This window comes from Terrapene carolina, unplaced genomic scaffold (genome assembly GCF_002925995.2).
Source record: "Terrapene carolina triunguis isolate 2854851 unplaced genomic scaffold, T_m_triunguis-2.0 Scaffold242, whole genome shotgun sequence".
Classification (NCBI taxonomy): domain Eukaryota; kingdom Metazoa; phylum Chordata; order Testudines; family Emydidae; genus Terrapene; species Terrapene triunguis.
In genome coordinates, this window is record NW_020664593.1 from 5,772,928 (window position 1) to 5,789,450 (window position 16,523).

Genomic DNA, 16,523 nt, shown 5'->3' on the forward strand with positions numbered 1-16,523 from the left:
ACTACATTTATTTCAGAAGCATTTTGGCTGTAGAGCAGTGTAATCAGCTGAGATGGGTCTGAGTTGTAAGATTTAGATCTGGAGCAGAACTTCCCCCAATTCAGGAGTTTTAAGCTCTGGGTTTTCAGTTCAGCCCATAGCAGAGATGGGGTCAGGCACAAAGCTCAGATGTGGATTTCCCAAGTTCAGAGGTATCAGAGCTGTCTTTTTATCTGGGACTCTCTCTGGAGCTGAAGCTTGTGGAGATAAAAAAAAAACAGGTTAACTTTCACCCCACTAACTTCTTTGAACCTCAGAAAAGGCTCAGTTCCTGCTTTGAATGAAGATTAAGGTCAGATCTTATTTAATCCAAATAAGGTGTCCGTCTCTCTCTCCATCAAATGTTTTGATGTTGGAGGCAGGCTGGTGGTATATGAACCCCTGATCTCTCTCTCTATATTCATTATTGCTGCAAAGTCCTCTCCTTGATTGATGCCTGATTAATGGTATTTAAGTTTGACAGCACACGTGTACCATGTCAGTGATGTTAAAGGACTGGTGTTGGTGATCCTGGTTATGCTCTTATTGGTGAGATCATTGGTAACAATGGTGAAGTTATTGACTGATGACATCAAAGGTTTTGTTGATGATTCTGCTGCCTGGTGTGGTAACTGTGATGGTGGTGGTGTCTACTATGCACCTGTGGTTGTGGACTGACAACAAAGATCAGAAATAGGTTCAAGCCACAGAATTCAAATCTGGGTTCCCAAAGTGGGGGCTGCTTGGATCCCGGCATGCAGTTCATGCCCATCTCTGGTAGCGAAATTGATGATGGCAATTTACATGTGGTTTTGCATAAAGGATGGCTGATAGTGAAAAGAATAGTGACGAGAATAGTGACAGCAGAAAAAATAATGGGAATGTAGTAGTGACAGTGAAAACACAGGAAGGTGTTTCTGTGGCTGTGGTTGGTGATTTCAGATTAATAATATTTAAGCAACTGATGGTTAGGAATGGATTGTTTTCTTTATCTCAGTTCTAGCTTTGCTGACGTCCTTATGTAGGCAAAACTCCAATTGGCAGGAGCGGGTCACAGTGTCTTTCTTTGAACTCACTCCAACCCCTATAAGTAGCAGTATGGGCAGATGGATCCTTGATAGCCTCACATTGTTTGAAGTTCCTAGTGGCTTGTCCTCTCCCATTGCAATTTTGAAAGGGAATAGCTGACAGAAAACTAACAATACAGAGAAGAACTCCCAGGAACTGAGACAATAGGTCAGGGGTCTCAAACTCAAATGACCACGAGGGCCGCATGAGGACTAGTGCATTGGCCCGAGGGCCACATCACTGACACCCAGCCCTTGCTGCCCCTGGCCCCGGCCCCACTCCACCCCTTCCATGAGGCCCCGCCTCTTCCCTGCCCCCATTCCAACCCCTTCCCCGAAGTCCTCAACCCATCTCTGCCCCCTCCCTGCCCCCCTGGGGTGCAGGAGGGGTGTGGGGTGTGGCAGGGGCTCAGGGCAGGGAGTTGAGGTGCAGGAGGTGTGCAGGGTATGGCAGGGGGCTCAGGGCAGGGAGTTGGGGTGTGGGGTGCAGGAGGGGTGAGTGGTGAGGCAGGGGGTCGGGGTGTAGGGTACGACAGGGGGGTCAGGGCAAGGAGTTGGGGTGTGGGGTGCAGGAGGGGTGAGGGGTGCGGCAGGGGGCTCAGGGCAGGGGGTTGGGGTGCAGGAGGGGTGTGTGGGATGTGGCAGGGGGCTCCGGACAGGGGGTTGGGGTGCAGGAGGGGTGCAGGGTGTGGGCTCCGGCCCGGCGCCGCTTACCTAGAGCGGCTCTGGGGTGGCAGCGCCGTGCACCGTGGCCAGGGCAAGCTCCCTGCCTGCCTGCCCTGGCCCCTGGCCCAGCTCTGCTCCGCTCCGCTCCGCTCCAGGAAGCAGCCGGAGTCCTGGGGTGGGCGGGAGGGGAACGGCGCCATGTGCTGCTCTTGCTGCTCCTCCAGGTACCTCCCCCAAAGCTCCCATTGGCTGCGGTTCCCTGTTCCCGGCCAATGGGAGCTGCTGGGGCAGTGCCTGGAAGCAAGAGCACAGAGCCCTCTACTCCCCCTCCTCCCCCGGCCCTGCCCGGGGCTGCAGGGCCATAGTTCCAGCTGCTTCAGGGAGCGGTGCGGGGCTCGCAGCGCCACGGGGTAAGCAGAGGGCTGGGGGGCGCGCGGGCAGGGGGGCATGGGGAGCTTGGCGGGCCGCACGAAAGAACCCCGCGGGCCGCGTGTTTGACACCCCTGCAATAGGTTCTTATATCCCTCTCAGCTCCTACTCTGAGGAGAACTGCCGGGCTACTGGTGGTGGGGAGGGGCATAGTCTCAGTTTTATCTACGCTATTCCACTCTAATCGCTAATGGAGACGTTTGTTACTCTGTCTATGCAATTGTATTTCTAGGCATTTCATTGTAGCTAATCTAAAATACCTCATCATCACAGGAGCTGCTATATCTACATACAGTCGATAATAATGCTTGTTTTTATTTATAAATTACTTTGCCTTTCATCCCCATAAGCCCCAAGCTGTTTTCATTTCACAGGGTTTAAAAAGGACCCATTTTTTATTTGTTTTCAAAAAATTTTTGGAAAAAGTTTCAATATTTTTCATTTATTATTTATCATTTCCTCCTCTTTTCCTTTCATTTCTTTTCCCTCTCTTCCTCCACCCCCTCTCAATATTTTTTCTTTTTTTTTCTTTCCATTTTTCTCCCAGTCATTGTATGTGTGTGGGGGAAATCAATTTTCAAAAATGAGTGGGGGGGGGGGGAAGGAAATTGTTAAAAAGAAGAAAAAGGAAATACATCTCACAGCTGAAGATCTCAAAGTGTTTAATGAATTAAGGCCCAGACTTTCAGCCATGAACTGAAGGAGACTAGGGCTCTATGACCCACAGCGAGGTGGGTAAGTATGGTTATCCTTACAGGGAGGTGAAGTGACTTGCCTAAGGTCTCACAGAAAGTCAGTGGCAGGACTTCCTACTCATAGCTCCGTAATGTAATGAGACAATGCTCCCTCTGACACCTGCCAGGCCTCTGTACGTGTCTCTCTCTCTCACTCCCTCTAAATCCACCACTTCAACGGACTATTTCCTCTCTCTCCACAGGAGGCAATATCTCGCTGCCCGGAGGAGGAGCAATTGGCCCGTATTCAAAATGTCATCCAGGAACTTCCACCATCACATTACAGGTAAGAACTCAGTCGTTGAAACTGTGGGGATCCATGCAGTGGCTCTTAGCTGTGGGAAGGATTCTCTGAAACGGCTTCTGCTTCGGGGAGGAGCTGAGAGGTGGGTTCATTCATTGCCACCAAATTCAAGAGCAATTCACCTGTCCACTAAATAAAATTAAACAGATCATTGCATTACGTGTCTGAAAGAGCAACCAGCCCTCTCCAGCTTCCGTCAAACCGAGTCTCCCTCCCATCTGCCATAACGTACTTGGCCAGTTGCGCAGTGCTGTCCAAGTGGGAGAAGGCAATTAAGCCCATGCATTTAAGCATACAATGTGATCTGAGCTTCCATAGCCACCATATGCATCAGTAGCCCCCTTCTTCCTGCTTCCTACTGTCCATCCTCCTCAAATTCATTTGGGTTGTACCACATTAAGCCATCCACAATAACAACATCCACAGTGTTCTGCACCATTGCTCAAAAACCCTGACATCACAAATCGCTGCTCTGGCTTTGAGCCATGGTGCCCATTTTGCCAGTCTTATATATACAGACACCACAGTCACTGGGGGAGACTGAAACCAGTACCATCAGCACCAAAACATAGGCCTCTCTACCTGTTGGGCTAAAGGAGAATTCCGTTAGCAGATCTTATATGGCAGACTGCTGTAATCTTGGGGGCTAGCAACTAATGGGAGACTTGATCACATGTGCAGAAGCTGAAGACTTTTTCTTTATCCAAACCAAATGCTTGCAGGACTTTGGAATACCTGATCAAGCATCTGACTCACCTGGCCTCCTTCAGCAACATGACCAACATGCACACCAGGAACCTGGCCCTAGTGTGGGCACCTAATCTCCTCAGGTACAGTAAGGACCTCTTTTCACTTCACTCTTAGGGCAGCACTGCTGAGCTACTGCTGGAGCATCTGAGGGTATGTCTACACTACAGGATTAATCCGAATTTAGATAATTCGAATTTGGGAAACAGGTTGTATAAATTCGATTGTGCGCGGCCACACTAAGCACCTTAATTCGGTTTTAAACCACATTAATTCGGTGGTGTGCGGCCACACTACCCCATTAACTTAAACACAGTAATTCGGTGGTGTGCGTCCACACTAACCCTAATTCGAATTAACAAAATCGATTTAGGCTCTACTCCGTTCGTCGAGGTGGAGTACAGAAATCGATTTAAAGGGCCCTTTAATTCGAATTAACTGGCTCTGTAGTGTGGACGGGTGAAGGGTTAATTTGGATTAAGGCAGCTAAATCCGAATTAAAGTCCTAGTGTAGACCAGGCCTGAGAGTGAAACTGACCAGACAGTAAACAGAAACTGATCAGTCAGCCACAGACTGATCCCCCTGAGAAAAATGCAAAGAAATAAACAGCATAAATAATAGTGCCAAGTAAATATGATTTAAAAAATTCTCCCAAATTGAATAACCTGAGGTTTTACTAATAATATCCAGGGAACGAAATCTATGGATTTCTAAAAACTATATTCTTTTTGACAGTGTCCATTTAAAAATGAGGCATTTGCGCATCACTATGGGATTGAAGCAAGTGTTTTCAAAATATGCGTGGTGAAGTTTGATAGGACAAAGCAATGAGTGACTAGGGAAGGGGAGATAGTGGTACATGTTATAGACAACTTGAATCCAAATCCATTTTGGTCACAAGTGAAATGAGTTTGAAGATCTTAAGATAGTTGCTAGTGGACATTTGCTGGTATCACAATATCAGCATGTAGTTTTTCATAATTTACCCAGCCTGAAAATCTCTGCTGAGAGCCAGTCCTGCGATTGGATCAAATGTTGAAACTATTGAACATTGCAAAGTGGACGTTTACTATTCAGACATTTCCATTCCAGCTTCTGTCCTTCTTGTCAAATGACCTGAAGTCTGTTTCCTTTGTAATGCAAGTCCCAGGGAGGACAAGAAAGAGGCAGGGAATGCAACTGCAGTCTCCTTACATGGTTATCCCGTTGGCAATGCCCCAAGCCGTTATCTAACAAACCACTCATTAACTTTACAAAGGATCCATTGCCCAGAGATAATTTCTTCAGTAACACTTTGGCATGTCAAGATAAGGAAGGTTTTTTCTGCTGAGAGAGTGAGAATGCAAGAGTGCTGGGTGGAGTGAAGGAAGAGACAGAGACATAAAGACAGTCATAAAAAAATAGCAGGAAAAAGAAGAACCTGAGACATGGAATTCAAATCTTCTCTTCCCTCAGATTTGATTGGGTTCAGTTCTGGTGGTTTGGCTTCAAATCCACCTTACAGAGATAAGCTCAAACCACAAAGTTTGGATCCGAATTGGGAGTTCGGATCCAGAGTCTGAGGGGGAGCTGGGCCCAGTGTTCTGGTTTAGTCTCTAAAAGGAATAGAGAAAGAGGACAGAGAGAAGGTGAGAAAGGAAAAATAGAATGGTGGAAATAGGAAAAAGAAAACTTCTGGTGAAAATAAAAAGGGGAGAGAGGAAATGGAGAAAGCAACACAGAAGGAAAAAGGAGAGATGAGAGAGGACCTGGGGAGAGAATAAAGAAAGAGTGGAAAGGTAAAGAGAGAATAAAGGACTAGAAGAGTAAAAAGAACGAGACTCAGAACAACAGTGCGTAAAAAATTCCTATTCCAGGACATTCCTGCTGTATCAGGGAAAGGTTCCATCCATGACCCACTGGGGAAGGTCAAAGCAATTCTCTCCCTCACATACTGTATCTTAGGATGCAGGGGTTTTATTGTATTTATGGCCGCTCCCCCTGTGGTACAGGTCGAAGGAGATCGAGGCTGTTGGCTGCAATGGGGATGCAGCTTTCCTGGAGGTGCGAGTCCAGCAGTTGGTGATTGAGTTTATCTTGAATCACGTGGATCAGATCTTCAGCAACAACATAACAACCAGCTCCATGGAGAATGATGGTAACTACCTCCCCTGCCACATATGCTAACTGCCGGCTGCTCTAACCCTAGCCCCATCCCCTCCCACCAACACCCCAATTTCAACCCCGTCCTTTCTCATAGACACTCCCAAACCTTCTCACCAGTACCCCAACCCCTCATTGACCTAACACTTCTCACCAACACCCCAAATCCTTCTCCTCAACATCCCTGATCGTCCCTACCAAAACGCAAACCCACCCTAAACCTTCCCACCAATGCCTGACCTGACTAATCGTGACACTTTTCATCAATACCCTTCTCACCAGCATGACAGTACTCCCAATCCCAACACTAACCTTTCCCATCGACCCTCACAGATCTACCCTGGATATCCCAACCCATCCTAACCTTTCCCACAGCCACCCCACTTAGCTCTTCTCATCAATGCCTAGAACCCTAAACCTTCCCACCAACAGCCTGAGCCCAGCCTAAAAGCTTCTCCTTGCAATGTCAGGCCTTCTCCAATCATAGCTCTTCACACCCTTATCCCCATCTCTGTCGACAGCCTTCTCCTCCCTTTGCTTGTCATGTCTTATCCTAGCCCTTCCTGCCATCAAAAAACATGCCCAAAACTACAGTGTGTGCTTTGCATGGCATTCGGATCACATGTCTAAGGATTTGCTGCTTTATAACCAGGGGCATTATTTCATAAACTGAGAATTTGTCCTGGACTTCAGCAGAGTTGGGAAATACTGTTCTTGTTACTCAGAGACAGGCTTGTAGAGAAAGTGCTTTTAATGGGGGCTCTTGGTCCTGATTAGCCTCACGTAACCTCAAACATGTGCACCCCTATAAGTCTGTAATTCTTTTCACCTTTTATTTGAACTTTAGGGAATTTTTAGCACTTAAGGAAGTGAGGGACTTACCATGTCGCCCAAAGACACAGTGTGGACAGCCACTGTGCAACCTCCCCACACTCAGCTCTTTCATTATCCATCAACCCTGACCTGCAATGCCCCCTTAAAGTCCTCTGCTGGAAACCACCTGCTCAGAGCTCCAGCCCTGACCTGCAGACACCCTTGTTCTTCCAGTGCTAATTCAATGCCTATGGCCTTCTGTTCTCCCATGGCAGAGGTTGGAGGCTGCAGAGTGAAGAATTCTGCCTAGGATTATTTCAAACTGGCACAAATATCATGATGAAGTAGTGACTCGCCAACATAAAGGGTTGGTGATGTGTTGCAGAGCCTTTGATCTCCAGGTCACCAGCTCAAATCTGGCTCATTTTGGTAGTGACTGAACATTGTTGTCTGCTAACAGCTGTGTGGAGCCCTGTGAGGAATAAACGGACAGCCTCAGTCCAGTTCTTAATGGGGAAGTTCCCATATCACAGAACCCACCAGCACTGGCGCTCATTGGTTTCCTTGCTCAGCAGATAGGCCAAGAATTGACTAGACTGTAGAGGCTGAGCTCCCCTCCCACTCTGAGAGGAGGTTGGCCCATTGGTGAGGCAGTGTGTGGGAAGCTAGTCTTGCTATTGCCCACACAAACAGAGGCCTTCACTCTCCAGGGTTGTCCTTTTGTCAGAACTAAAATTAATTACAAAGGAAAAAGAAATGTCACTGTTCAAAACAACTCCCCTAAACAAACAGGGAGAAAGATTACAGAGTAGAGACAAGGGCCAGCCACAAAGTTGGGATCTGGATCTGAACTTCCCCAAAGTTCAGGGGAATTGGGATCCAGGTGTTTTGGAGGGACACACATCTTCCATACTCAGGCTTCAGCAGCAGCCAGTACAGCGCAATACAGAGCGTGGCTAATGAGCAGAGCCTTGCTGAGAGGCACTGCAGTCTGATGAAGAAGATTGCTGTGGACACAGAGGACACATTGGACAAGTGCATCTCTATGCAAGTGCTTTTCCCCCTGCAAGAGGTGATCCTGTGGGGGAAACACATGAGAACCCTTCTTAGATCCCCCGTTCAGGGTTGGAATCTTCTTTTTTCCTTTTCAGAGAATATGCCCATTGTGAAGAGTCTGACACTGCCCTCTGCCTCCCTGCCTATGAAACTGGTGAGCCTGGAAGAAGCTCAGGCACGGAGTCTGTCAGCCTCCCACCCTGCCCGGAAAGAGAGGAGAGAGAACAGCTTGCCTGAAATTGTCCCAGTCACTGGATCCTTCTTCCACACTGTCGTCGACCTACCCGACAGCAAGTAGGTGCCCAGAGAAAGCTGAAATACTAACCAAAGAAAGCATATCTCCCCACGGTCATGGGTTTGCTGGGACTGTCCTGCTTTGATCCCCCTAAACCTCCTGTCCTGACTGAAGTTGAACATTTCCCGCATTCAGTGGCGCCCGCAGCTGTACACACCATTGGCTGGGCAGAGCTAGGGAGGGCAGTGCCTTCAGCTGCTCCAGGGCATGCTCAGCCCCCTTGGGTGTGCTCAGTGGCTGCAGGGGAGCACAGGGATGGGGAATGATGCTGCTTCTGAGAGGGGTGGGTGGGAAGGCAGAGGCTGAGTGTGGCGCACACTCAGCAAGTGGTGCTCTGGTAACGGTGCCTGCAGCTGGGATGGCTTCATAGGGATTGGCAGTGACCGGCTGTGCCCCACTTTAGCCATTTGAAATGTTATGTGAAAGACAGAGAGAATGCTCCCGCTCCTGCTGCACCCCCACTCCCCACATTGTGATCCCCTTCTCCACCCACTGATGAACATACCATCACCATCAGGGTTACTGGACTCCCATCCAGATCAGACTCTCCTTGCAACCATTGAAAATGTGATCCTACAACTTCCCTAGGTCTCTGTGTTCTCATGCGTCCACCGTTCCTCAGCACAGAACCAGGCAGGCCCATGCTGTAAGGCAGCTGCCTTGGCTTCCCTGAATCTGCCATGAATGTCAAACAGATCTTGAAATCATTTGTTGTAAGAGCTCCACCTGCTGGTGGCTGTCCTGAACCGCAGCGTGAGGCATCCATCTGCCTAGTTCAGTAATTTTCAACCTGTGGTCTGCGGACTAAGATTTCCAACGGGTTCCACAGCTCCATTTGAAATTTTTTAGCAGCCCGCAAATGAAAAAAAGATTTAAAACCCCTAGCTTAGTTGTATAATTCACTGTGTTCCTTCATGAAAAGAGAAGAGCCACTAGGGCAAATATCAGTCCTGCTGTATCACTAAGAGTACATCTGCACTGCACACTCCTCATGGCAGCGTGTAGAGTACATACCCTGAACGCCCCGCTAGCACGGCTATAAATAGCAGTGTAGATGGTAAGACAGGGAAAGGCTCTGAAGGGGGGAGAGAGCGTGGAGCTGCTGGAGCCTTTCCTCATTGCCTCTTCCCTGCCAGAGCCTTTCGCTGATGTGTGTAGCTACATACCACAGTGTGGACACAGCCTGCCTTTCACTGCAGTGTGTATCTACACGTACCCTGTGCACCAGCACTGTCAGTAGTGTCGGTATATAGCCGAAAAGATATTGACAAGAGGGCACAAGTTCTGAGAAGAAGAGCGTGAACTCAGATGACCTTGCTGCACTTGTCAGGTAGGTGTGTAGATAGATAGATAGATAGATAGATAGATTAGATACATAGTATTATCTAATCTAATCTAATCTAAGTAAAATATGGGCACTGAATTGCCCTGGCTCAGATATAATAGTCTCTACAGCTGGAGACTTACTAGTGACCCATAAGGAACCATAAACAGTGATGTATCTACACACTTCATATAGTAACAGCAAAGGACTACCCACCAAAGGTAAGAGGTACAGAGGCAGCCCACTCCCCAAATAGGATTCCTCCCCTCCCCTTCACTCCCAGAGTGTCCTTTTCCTCACACTTTCAGGAGAACGGGCCTACTCTAAACCTCTGGTCCCTCTGTAACACAATGAGAGGGGACTCTGTACCTCTAACATCCTCTTCTCTGTACCAAACTTATAGGAAGGGTTGTTGAGGGCAAGGCAGAGATGCAGGGAGCCTGTGTCCAAAAGCAGGAGCTGCAGAAAAGGTTCTTGCACCAAAAGAGGTGAGAGTGTGGGAAGGGTGAAGACCAGTCTGATGCTAGATGAACAGAGGGAGTGAGGCAGGGAGGTGAAGGCAAAGATCCACACAATACACTATACAAAGGAGAATATGCATGAGATGTGGTGCTTCTCCTGCAGTTTTACACTCAGCTTTTCAAAGGGTCCCAAGGGAGTTAGCGCCCAATTCCCACTGAAAGTCACTGAGATTTGTGGGCCTAAACCCCTGGGACTCTTTAAAAACCTCTGACTTAAGGTTATTATAACATTTGCCTTGCAAACCCCAGAATTAAAAAGAGAGAGAGAGAGAGACTAAAAGAAGAGCAGAGGCTGAGGGGGATGGGGGAGACAGGTTTCTGTGGCACACCAGGACTAATGTTCAGCCCCAGGTACTTGGCACTAATCTCCTGTGCATTTTCTCTTCCAGGAGAAAATTGTCCACCAAATCCAAGAAATGGAAGTCAATATTTAACCTGGGCCGGTCTGGATCAGATTCAAAATCAAAACTGAGTCGAAATGGGAGTGTGTTTGTGAGAGGGCAGAAACTCTCTGGTAAGAACCAGCTTGTCAGTTAATTTCCTTTCTCAGCCAGCTTCCCCTAATCACTCCTCTCTGGTCTGGCAGTGGTACAACAGATAGCCTGTTGATGTTAGTGCTGCAAGAATTCAGATCTGGGATGAAAGTCAGATTAGGCTTCTAGAGTTGGGAAGCAGGAGGAGTCACATAGTTAACTCCTTCCATCGTGGGCCTTTCACTTGAGTATGGCAATGAGAGGCAGTCAGAACCAGGGACTGCCAACCCAGAACATCCATTGTGGTGTTGGGGTGAATATGCTTCGTTGTCCAGCACCCTACCCTGGGCTTAGGAAGCACTAAGCCCCAGTTCTGCAAAGCTTTTTAGGCTTAGGAGCCTAAATACCATAGGGGATTTGGGCCTTACGTGTTGTATTTGATAGCTTGGCTAACCCAGAGTGGGTTTAAGGGGAGCTGTGCTCCTGGAAGTATTATGCCTCATAGGAAATGGTGCATGGCCAGGTTAACACATTCTGTGTGGTACTGAGTCAGAGACTGGTCTATGCCTCCATGGCATTAAAGAACCAAAGTGTCTTCATATAAACTGGCATCATGAGTTCCCATGTTTATTGTCTTGTGGTATTTGGATAAATAAGATCACATTTGCCGAGTTTACAGGCGAAAAGATGTTTTTCCTAATGGCCAGCATCCCAAACTCTAGATTCTCCTGCACTGAAATCTAACAATTGCTCTGCTTCCTAGGAGCATAACCAGTATTGCCAAGCCTCGGGGTTCAAAAATCATGAGTCAGCCTCCCCCGCCTACCCCCCCGCCCCCAATGATGAGTTTGGTTTAAAAATAAGGAGATTTTAAAAAAATAGGGCTGTCGATTAATCACAGTTAACTCACACAATTAACTCAAAAAAATTAATTGTGATTAATCACACTGTTAAACAATAGAATACCAATTGAAATTTATTACATATTTTGGGATATTTTTCTACATTTTCAAATATATTGATTTCTATTACAACACAGAATACAAAGTGTACAGTGCTTACTTTATATTATTATTTTTATTACAAATATTTGCACTATAAAAATGATAAACAAAAGAAATAGTATTTTTCAGTTCATCTCATACAAGTACTGTAGTGCAGTTTCTTTATTGTGAAAGTGTAACTTACAAATGTAGATTTTTTTTCTTACGTAACTGCATTCAAAAATAAAACAATGTAAAACTTCAGATCCTACAAGTCCACTCAGTCCTACTTCTTGTTCAGCCAATCGCGAAGACAAACAAGTTTGTTTACATTTACGGGAGATAATGCTGCCTGCTTCTTATTTACGTCACCTGAAAATGAGAACAGGCATTCACATGGCACTTTTGTATCCGGTGTTGCAAGGTATTTACGTGCCAGATATGCTAAACATTTGTATTCCCCTTCATGCTTTGGCCACCATTCCAGAAGACATGCTTCCATGCTGATGATGCTCATTAAAAAAATAATGCGGTAATTAAATTTGTGATTGAATGGACTTGTAGGTTCTAAAGTTTTACATTGTTTTATTTTTGAATGCAGTTTTTTTTGTACATAATTCTACATTTGTAAATTCAACTTTCATGATAAAGAGATTGCACTACAGTACTTGTGTTAGGTGAACTGAAAAATACTATTTCTTTTGTTTTTTACAGTGCATATATTTGTAATAAAAAATAAATATAAAGTGAGCACTGTAAACTTTGTATTCTGTGTTGTAATTGAAATCAATATATTTGAAAATGTAGAAAACATCCAAAACTATTTAAATAAATGGTATTCTATTATTGTTTAACAGCAAAATTAATCGCGATTAATTTTTTTTATTGCATGATTAATCGTGACTAATTTTTTTAATCGCTTGACAGCCCTAAAAAAGTACATTTGGGGTTCTTTTAATTAGCTGTCTGGTGTTGGAGCCTTTAGGGTTCATGTGTTCAAGTTTTTCTCTGCAATCATGAGGGCTAGAAACTTACTTTTTCTTCTTCTTCTTCTTGTTCTTCTTCTTCTTTTTTTTTAAAGATGGGATTGAGTCTCACATAATCTCATGAATCCAGGAGCTGGGACTTTATGAAAAAAACCTTAATACCACAAAAATATCAATAAACTCACTAGAGTTGGCAACATTGCAATATCACTTGTATGGTTGGTACTGTATAATAATTAGAGGTGAGGTTGGATGAAAATCCTGGAGCCAAATCCCCTTGAACTTTGGGAGAGTTCAGATCCTGATTTAAGCTTTGTGGCTCCAGCCCATCTCTGATAGTGTACTTGCGCACCTGCAATCGCACCCACCCCGTGTGATTTGCATATGCAGTGCGAGGTCACACAGGAAGCCTGTGACAGCCTCTTTTTTTAACCACAAGACCATCCTACATCTCTGCTAAGGAATACTTTCAACATGCTACCATCCCAAACCAGTCATGGACCTGAGCTACAGTGCTCATTTCCAGGCCTGGCCTCTCCCAAAATGTAGGTGTGTTGGAGCCCGAGGTTCTTTCTGGGCCCAGATCTATGCTAAACAGTGCACTGAGGGAGATTGGGCTGTTTCTTGTTAATAATGGACACTAAATGCCTTTTCACTGCATTAACCCATCCTCCGATCATTGCATTGGCTTTAATTATGCTGTGCTCTCCAGCTGCTCGGAAACTGACAGGTCCCAGGAGCTGACGTAGGTTTCTAAACTTATTTTTTCACAGAAAAAGCAACTATTCGACCAGCTAAAAGCATGGACTCTCTGTGCTCCCTGCCTGTAGAAGGTGAGACCCTGACAGCCTGTACCTAGGGTTGCGGAGCTGCGGGATGGACCTGTGAGCTCTAACGAGTGTGTGCATATGTGTTGGCAGGTGTTTTTGTTTCTATGCATGCTCACACACCTATGTCTGTGTTTATTTTTCTCTCTGTGTTGCATGTTCTCATGTGCTTCCACCAGGTGTTTACACATGTCCATGTGTTACCATACCTGTGTATATGCACTGCTCTCCGTCTGTCTGTGTGCTTGTATGTTGGCATATGCATCCGGGCATGTATATATATGTTTGTGTGAATATCTGTTACCAGTACAATGGGTTTCATTCAGCTCTGCATTATTCCAATGGGCACGAGGTCCCTATTTGTGGGAAGGCTGCCTGGAAAGAGGATGAGGCATTGCCTGATGCCTGTAACTAGCCAGCAAGGCCGAGGCACGGCTGATTGGCAAGGGCACACGGGGATACACAGAGCCAGTAAGGATCCTGCACAGTTTCCAGTGGAGAGGATCCTGTCTAGCTCCAGTTACCTGTGAGAGCTGCCATCTCTGGGTAGAGTCCCTGGGGGAGGAGCCTGAGGGATGTAGGTCCTGTCCCCTGCCCTGTATCGGAGACTCTGAAGGGCTGGGGCTGTTCAATAGGGCCTGTCCTGTCTCCTGTGTGTATGGAGGAAGGCTTCCCGCTGTCACTGCTCCCTTTGCCAATTCTCCATTTGTCTCCTCTCCCTAGGGGAGGATGAGAAAGGCCGGTTCAAACGCACAGTCGCTGCTGGAGGGTTTTTCATCCCGGTGATGAAAACGCGGACAGGAGGCGCAAGCAGCTCGGGTGACCTCAGCAAGGAGAGTGAGTGGGACCGTGAGGGGGCCCCAGTGGGGGCCGAGGGAGGCTCAGAGCTCAGCGGGGATAAAGCTGGCCCCAGGTCCCCCCAGGCAAGGCCGCTCCCCGAGCAGTTGAAGGTGTTCCGGGCCATGGAGGACACTGAAAGCGAGCAGACCTCCCCAAAGACGTGCCGCATGTTCTACACCTCCGAGACAGCCTCCAAATCAGGCTTCCCCAGCAGCCTCTTCCCTCTGGAAGCTTCCCCCCGGCACCAGCGGAAAGTCCTGAATATCTCAGAGCCCTTTGCCGTTTCCGTGCCCCTTCGGGTGTCCGCAGTCATCAGCACCAACAGCACCCCATGCCGCGTGCCTGCCAAGGACAAGCCTGCCCTCTCCAGCCTGGAGGAATTGTCTGCTCTGGGGCCGGGCAGTGCTGCTCCCACAGCGCCGGAAGGGGATGGCCAGCCCAGGACTGAGCAGGCCACAGACAGGGAGGAGAACCAGCCCAGGGCTGAGGCTGCACCAGGTGAAGCTAGTAGAGGTGAGCAGTGCACAGCCCAGCAATGAGCTATGCAGGGCTGAGGAATTTCCCCTGGTAGGGACCCGGGTCCAGTAAGGCCATTCAAGCCAGTGCAAGGCAGTGGAGAGACCTGGGGCAGGGAGAAGCTCAGTGGTCCCCAGTGGAGGCATGGGGTGGGAGGGTGGGCATTGAGGGGACAAGCACTGGGTTGGTATAGAGAAGTAAGGTCGTTCCACAGGGGCATGGGAATGGGGGACTTAAACCATGTGAACTTCCTGACAGCAGTGCCCTGTCCATGGCAGCGGGGACTCTAAGCAGTGTAGTGAAGGATTTTGGGTTTTATCAGTCAGGATGAGTTGAACCTACACAGGTCCTTTATCTCAGTGCCCTGGGCCAGCTGCAGGCCCTGTGTTGTGAGTGGTTTATATTGCTGATTCGTGTTTCTAATCCAGGTTCTACCACCGAGGAACTGATGGCAGCCAAGAAGCCTGAGTCCTTGGAAACCTCAAAGCCAACAACAGAAAACCAGGAGCTGTTAGGCAGTGGCAGCAGCACCAGTGGCAGGCAAGCCCCAGAGCAGAGCCCTGGCTTGAAACAGACACCAGCACCAGAGGGCCTGGCAGGCCTGCACTCAGCAGGTGAGATCGAGCAAGGCCAGCTCAGGCTGCAGGAAAACCCCTCAGAGAGAGGCAGCCGGCAGCAGGAGACACCAAGGGTTAAAGCAGAGGAGGCCTTGTTCCCGAGAGAGCTGGTAAGGAGGGAGCCTTGAAAAGAAGGAATATCCATTGTCTCAAAGGACCTGAGGGAGGTGGAAGTATCCCCATCTTGCTGGGGATTGCTACGGGGGACTGGGGAACTGCTGCATGTGTGTCTGCATCCGAGCAACATCAAGCTGTGATCTTGACATGTAATATAGGCTAAGCAGGGTTAGGCTTGGCCAGGTGTTAAATGACCTTCTCTATTCAGTATACAGCTGTCGTGTCCTCTTTCACTCCCCTATTCTGTTAACTATACCCTGCTGTCGGCACTGTCTCTGGAAGCGTCTCCATATGTCTAATCGTTTTGACCCTCCATCTCTGACCCTTCTCCCCCTATTTCTGCCATGTCCTTTATGAGGACTGTGATTTTTCTCAGGCAGATTTTTTTATTCCATTCCTGATCATCCGGACATGTTGTAGGGTCACTGCTGCATGCTGAGTGGAGTTTTGATTTGAGTCACTCAGTCAGCCCAGATCTTTCCTCTGAGTGGTTACCTTCCAGTGTGCATGACCTTGCATTTGGCAACATTTCTTTACGGGGTGTGTAGTGTCCCCTGCTGGGATAGGTGAGTCTATTTCATGGGGCAGGTTGGGAGGCAGTCTGAGGAATTGTAGCTATTGTTTCTCAGCTAATTCACTTTGGGCACTTGCCATCAGACCTGAGTCCTAGCTCCACCTCTGATGATCTCCCCTGTAAACCCATTTGTTTACAGGCATATGCAAGGGAGGCATTGTGGCCTAGTGAATAAGGCACTGGACTGGAGCTCAGGAGATCTGGATTCTATCCCTGGCTCTGTCAATGGCCTACTGGGTAACCATGGGCAAGTCACTTCACCACCCTGTGCCTCAGTTTGCCCATCTGTAAACTGGGGGTTGTGATATTGACCGCCTTTGTAAAGCACTTTGAGATCCACTGATGAAACTGCTACATAAGAGTGAGATATTATTATTATTATTTATTATTTTATTTAGCCAGATTTCTGGTGGCATGTGTATGTGTGCCGGCATTCCCACTAGCCTGATGGTATTCCCGGCGGGCTGCTACAG

General features: G+C 47.6%; 1 protein-coding gene across 1 annotated transcript in view; it reads left to right on the forward strand.

Annotated features, from left to right (window-relative positions):
• Positions 1-16,523, forward strand: part of ARHGAP31 (Rho GTPase activating protein 31) — an 85,242-nt gene that overhangs the window by 64,771 nt on the left and 3,948 nt on the right. The window contains exons 4-11 of the mRNA XM_026657396.2: positions 3,118-3,200; positions 3,941-4,048; positions 5,958-6,103; positions 8,073-8,271; positions 10,507-10,631; positions 13,333-13,392; positions 14,110-14,739; positions 15,171-15,469. Coding sequence (XP_026513181.1) covers positions 3,118-3,200; positions 3,941-4,048; positions 5,958-6,103; positions 8,073-8,271; positions 10,507-10,631; positions 13,333-13,392; positions 14,110-14,739; positions 15,171-15,469 — 1,650 coding nt within the window. The remainder of the gene's footprint in view (positions 1-3,117; positions 3,201-3,940; positions 4,049-5,957; positions 6,104-8,072; positions 8,272-10,506; positions 10,632-13,332; positions 13,393-14,109; positions 14,740-15,170; positions 15,470-16,523) is intronic.